Here is a 6,000-nt window from a genome sequence, read left to right as displayed (position 1 = left end):
ACAACTTTGCATGTAGATAACTTTATTACAGAAGATATCTTTTCTTAAACTACACTCTAGTTTATAAAACATAGGAAGATTCAACACCATGTGATGTTTTTATCACTCATATTAGGCGTGTCACAATAACAATGGTCTGAAATGTTAACTAAGATGAGTGCTCAGCAAGGCACTGTGCCTTGAGAAATATCCATTTTATTTGGTGTTCTAATAGAAAGGAATGAGGAAAAGGAACTCTTTTCTTAGGTTTTCTTGATTAACTGCTCTCTATCTGCCTGTCCCATGCACATTATCTAGTCTTAGGGTGTCTGCTTGCTTTTGCACCCGAGTGAGTGATATTCCAACACCTCTATAAGGTGATATATTTATGATATATTTAAGACTTGCTCATTTAGATTTTTGAAACAAAATCCACCTTTTCTTGAAAAAAAAAAAAAAACAAACCAAAAAAACCAAAACCGAAAAACCCCCATATTTACAAACATTAAATCTGCCACAGGCTTATACTATATTTTACATGATACACAGAAAGAGTGCACATCAATATAAAAAAAGATGCGTCACTCCAGGCTAACGTCACAGAACAAAATGTCAACATTTCACAGCACAGCTGTGCTGGCCCCTCGCCCTCCAGTTTGGCCAGTCCAGCCTCCCACCAAAACCAGCAGCACATCCCACTGGGCACCCAGTGAGGGCTCTGCCAGAGGAGCACGTGGGGGTGGCAGTGTGATAATGCTTTGTAATCTCACTCAGGGTGTCTGCACTGCCAGACACACCTTCTTCTAAAAAATAGGCAGGCCATCCTTAAAATAAGGATGTGGTTTACAAAGTTTATATTGGCATTTGTTTCTTAAAACAGTTACTCAAACACGAAAACAAAACAAAAAATCAGTAAAGATATTCAAAGTAAAATTAAGTCTCTTTTGTGTATATACTCCATAGTTATGGGCTTGCTCTCTTGGAAGTTTGGTAAATACATTTCTTTTTGATGGGGGACAGTATTCATGTTTTGTAGGTTTTTTTTAGCTTAGAAACTGTTCTTACAGGCCTATAATCCTGATTTTCTTTTTCTTTTTTTTTAGATCATAAAAATCATTTAAATATATATATTTTTATATATATAAAAACAAGAGAGAACAAAAATTTCTATTATCAAGGCAAATGTACAACTATATAATACTGAAATTTAAACAAAGATTCATGACTGGTACCATAAAATGTCCTCTCATATAATTGCAAAGGAAACATTTTAAAGTACATTTAAAAAATTTGTCCATACTTAATTTTTTCCCCTTAAGGAGTGGTACTTTGTCAATTTTTCCTTCCCCTCTTCTTTCTCACCTCTCTTTCTGAGTTGAAAGAGAAAAAAAATAAATTAATGGCATTTCAGAATCACAAATCGTTGCTTATAGCTTTACATAAACATTTCCTCTCAAATCAAACACAATGAACCCCCCCAAACAAAAGAGAACATCCTATAAAAACCTAATTTGTTGATTTCTCGAAACACAACTGGTGTCCCACACTGAGTTCTTAACAATAGAACATATAAATAAAAAGGCAGTGTTCTCATGTAAAATAAAAAGTACATAAATAAATACTAAAAAAAAAAAAAAGAATTAATTCGTCTTTTTCTTGTCTTTTTTTTTTTTCTTTTTTTATAAAAACATATTTAAAAAGGATCCTTTAATAAAAGCATCCGATGGTCCTTTTAGAAAAGATCTCCCTCGAGCTTCTGGCTCGCAGCGAGCGTCTCTAAAACACCTTTTTTGTTTTTACTTGAAGGCCTCGGGGATGTGTCCCATCTGTGACTGCATACTCGTGGGAGGGCTGGAGATGCCCTCGGACCAGTCGGACACGTTGGAGTGAGGAGAGGAGCTGGACCACTGGTCCGGAGACTCCGGCGACGGCGTCAGGAAAGGGTGGTCGGGCACCTGCAGCTGGTGGCTGGGGGTGTTGTCCAAGGGGGAGGAATAACTGTGCTGGGAAGGAGGGGTCAGGAACTGCGTGGTGGTCATGGGCTGGGCGAGGGAGGAGGGCAGGGAGGTGGGCAGCAGCTGGGAATCCTGCGGCAGGATGGTGTGCACGGCCATGGCGCCGCCGCTCACCGGCTGCAGCTCGGGCTGGCTCAGCTCCGTACCGAGGAAATTCTGGCCCAGGTTGGAGCCGTTGGGGTTGTGGTGCTGCTGCGGCTGCTGCGGCGCCTGCTGGGGCTGCTGGGGCTGCTGCTGCTGCTGCGGGGGCTGCAGGTTGGGCTGCTGGAGCTGCTGCTGCTGCTGCTGCATCTGCTGGAGCTGCTGGCTCTGCATCAGGTGGGGCTGGGACGCCAGCCGGGTGTTGGGCATGGCCTGGTAGCTCATCATCTGCGACAAGCTGGTGGTGGGCAGCCCGTTGTGCAGCGAGGTCATCATGCCGTGCTGCAGGTTTTGGGGCTGCTGGTGAGCCCCGGGCTGCAGGTTGCCTCTCAGGGGGTTGTACTGGCTCTGCACCATCCCGTTCTGCAGCCGGGTGAGCCAGTCACACTGCCCGTTCAGGCTGGCCCCGCTGCCCACCGAGAAGCTCATGGGGGCACTGCTCATCGCCGTGCTGGGGCTGGACACCGGCAGGTGGGACAGGCGCGGGGGCACCGAGTCGAAGCCCATCCTGCTGGAGCTGCCCATGGCCATATCCTGCTTGCCCGCCATGTTGAGGTGGTTGATGCTCAGGTGGGCGTCGGGCATGCCTGGCAGGTGGTTCAGAGGCATGGAAGGGGACTGCTGGAACGGAGAGGTCATCAGCGGCGGAGAGGCCACGTCCGAGAGGTACCCGTGCGGCGACTCCAGGGAGTCCACGGGCGACAGCACCCCGGAGTTGTCAAGCAGACACCCTTTTCCATCCTGTGACTTTTTCCTCCGCGCTTTGAGGTCTTTGGTGTCCTTGCCGTTGCAGCTCAGCCCCTTGGTGCTCGGCTTCCTGGCCTTCTTGCCCTGCACAGCGGGTTTGAGGTTGCCGATGTAGCTGCTGGGGGAGCAGAGCGGGGGGGACAGGGTGGGAGCCCCCAGGGGCCCGTTGTGCAGCGTGGGGCTCCGCACCAGGTTGTACTCGTCCAGCAGGCGGACGATGTCGTGGTGCATGCGCTCCTGGGCGATGTCCCGCGGCAGCCGGTCCATGTGGTCCGTGATGTCCCGGTTGGCAAAATGGTCCAGCAGGACCTTGGCGGTCTCGTAGCTGCCTTCTCTGGCTGCCAGGAACAGTGGGGTCTCCTCCTGCAAAGCCAGCAAGGTTTGGTTAGGGTTGAGTTCATAGATTCTCCTGGCTAAAGCTGCTCTAGGCTCCACACCCATGTTGTTGGGTGGCCACCATCTCTGCTCTGGGAAGGGTTTGCTCCTTCTTTTTCCTACCCTGCAGAGCCATGTCCTTGTACTGGTATCAAGTCAGGAACCCTATGAGTGGCCCCAAAGACACTGCTCACCAGGCACTGCATGGCCCCTCAACACCACCCCTACAACCAAATCCCACAGTGCTCCTTTGAGCTAAATCCAACTTCATTCACAGTAGAACAATCAAATCAGAGTCTTCAGTGCCAGACATTTGTATTTTAGCCAGAAATTACTCTTTAACAGACTCCCCAATTGGTTCTTCACTTGCATATATCAGCCTAGGACATCCTACCTTATTATTCTGCATGTCCTTATTGGCACCATTCTTCAGGAGCACCATTGCAGCTTCCACATTATTCACAGCAGCTGCCCAGTGCAGAGCTGACTTGCCTGGAGAGGAAAACCACGAAATACAACACACATTAGAGAGTGCTGAGGTCCACAGCAAGCAGCCCTTTTGTCCCATGTCTGGGACAAAACACCAGTTCATGGTGTTTTAGCTGCCTCAGTACCTAAATCATCCACGGCGTTGACGTCAGCATGGCAGTTGATGAGGTCATCCAGCATCCCCTCCACAGCCAAACGAGCAGCCAGGATCAGGGGAGTGGTGCCGTCGTGCATTCGGGCATCCAGGTCTGTCGCCCTGTTCCTAATCAGGATCTGCCACAAGCAGGGCCAAAGCAGAGGGAACACAAACGTTAGGAGGGGCAGACAGCAGGGCACCCCAGGTATCTGAGGACCTGCAATGCCCTTTCCAAAGGTTCATCTCTCCAGTTCTGCTCCCAGTCCAGGGATGCTGCCATGGTGCTGCTCCCCAATATAGCAGTGCTGAGAAGGCCCCAACGAAGGAGGAATGATGAGGAGGACTCCATCTTATCAGAAGGCTAACTAATTACTTTATTATACTATTTATTCTATACTATATTACATCCCTATTACATTACATCTAAACTGAATCTGCCCAGCACTCAACCCTGCACACACTGCACTCCAACTGCCCAGAATCTCGTGACTGTCAGCCCACAGTCCCGACACACACACACACACCTGGCCCTGACAGGCCAAGGAAACAAAACACCACGACTTTGGGCAAACAATCTCCATATCGCATTCTACTTCTGCACAAGCACAGGCGCAGAAAATGAGGTAAGAATATTCTTGGGAAGAACTGCGCCTTGCTTTTCTCTCTGAAGAGAAACGTGTGGCTACACCCAGAGACAACAGGGGGCTTCATATTTTATGACGGTCACCCCACACCTTGCCCAGGCGAGCAGGACACCCTGCGATAAAACCCTTCTTGTAGCACCACGATTTCCCCCAAAAAACCCCCAAACTAGCGGGGTATTCTTTTAGTCACAGCTTACCTGGAAGACTCCTTGCGCGTCGGCAGAGACGGCGGCGTGCAGCGGCGTGCGGCCCATGTTGTCCTGGATGTTGGCATCAGCGCTGGCCTCCAGCAGGCGCTTGGCAGCGTCCGAGCGCGAGTACCTGGCGGCCAGGTGCAGGGCGGTCTCGCCCGTGCGGTCGGTCTGGTTGTGCAGGCTGGCCCCCTGGTAGATGAAGTCGGAGATGACGGCGGGAGCGTCGTCCTCCTCCTCGCTGTTGCCGGTCTCCAGCCCTCCGCCGCTGCACGAGGCGATCATGAGGGGGGTGAAGCCGTCTGAAAGCACAGGGGAGCCCCGGATGAAAAAGGATTTTTACCCTTGTAATGCAACAGGGCTCTGGCAGATGCTCTGCCTGAGATAGATGCTTATTCTCCTGGGTGCACCGAGACTGAGTTCCTGACTAGTTCTGAACATCAAACAGGAATATGCTTCCTCTGATATGTATCTGAAATTCCTTAGTGGTATCTCACTGCTTTTCCTATTTCATCTGCACCATGTAAGGTGCAGTTTGTAAGGAAGGCTGCTCAAAGCAAATAGAGTATGGTAAATACCTTCATTATTTCAGAGGACAGTTTCACAGACATGGGGAAGACCAAGTGTTTGTAAGCATTTAAAAAGCTACTAACCATTGTAAAAAACCTTAATGGAAGGCTGTGAAATGAACAGGTTGAGTGGGAGGAGAAGAATATAGGAGCAGCAGACAGATAACCTGGGTGATTTAATAGGTACTTCTGTAATTTCCACCTCAGTTACTGAACAAAAGGGCTCTCATGGAAAGCAAAATGTGTCAGGGTCCCTCTCTAAATCACACACAACAGCAACCCTGTGGTGCAGAGCTTGTAGCGATGACTCTGCACCAGCAAGGGACAGGGGGATGTGGGGCTGCTCCTCTCTCTGCAGGGGCTCAGGAAGGGTTCCACATGAGCTGCCAGCCAGTGCAGAAGTGCAAGGGGTGCTTACCCGGCCCTCTGACGTTGACATCCATGCAGTCAGCATCGATTTCCCCCTGTGGAGGCGTCGGGGCCATGGAGGAAATGCGCAGGTCAGCGGCGTCCAGGTGCTGCTGTGTCCACTGCCTGTGATCCGTCTGGTCATCCGTGTCCGGCAGCATTGCCTGCTCCTCATACTGAGGGAAACAGCAGGGAGTGAGCCCCCAGGAAAGCACCTGGGCTGAGCTCCAGCCTGGGAGGCTCTGCAAGGCTCCAAGGTGTGTGTTTGTCACAGGCAGGTTTGCAAAGGAGCCGAGAGCAGCAATG

General features: G+C 50.0%; 1 protein-coding gene across 1 annotated transcript in view; it reads right to left on the bottom strand.

The window, feature by feature from the left end:
* Positions 1-816: 816 nt before the first annotated feature.
* The window catches only part of NOTCH1 (notch receptor 1), a 41,634-nt gene continuing 36,450 nt past the window's right edge, over positions 817-6,000 (bottom strand). The window contains exons 30-34 of the mRNA XM_066562954.1: positions 5,705-5,870; positions 4,724-5,019; positions 3,872-4,019; positions 3,652-3,749; positions 817-3,245 (exon numbers count right to left, since the gene is read on the bottom strand). Coding sequence (XP_066419051.1) covers positions 1,776-3,245; positions 3,652-3,749; positions 3,872-4,019; positions 4,724-5,019; positions 5,705-5,870 — 2,178 coding nt within the window. The 3' untranslated portion in view covers positions 817-1,775. The remainder of the gene's footprint in view (positions 3,246-3,651; positions 3,750-3,871; positions 4,020-4,723; positions 5,020-5,704; positions 5,871-6,000) is intronic.

This window comes from Molothrus aeneus, chromosome 19 (assembly GCF_037042795.1).
Source record: "Molothrus aeneus isolate 106 chromosome 19, BPBGC_Maene_1.0, whole genome shotgun sequence".
NCBI classification, from domain to species: Eukaryota; Metazoa; Chordata; class Aves; order Passeriformes; family Icteridae; genus Molothrus; species Molothrus aeneus.
Note: the sequence above shows the minus strand (reverse complement) of the source record. Positions and strands in the feature narration are given on the sequence as shown.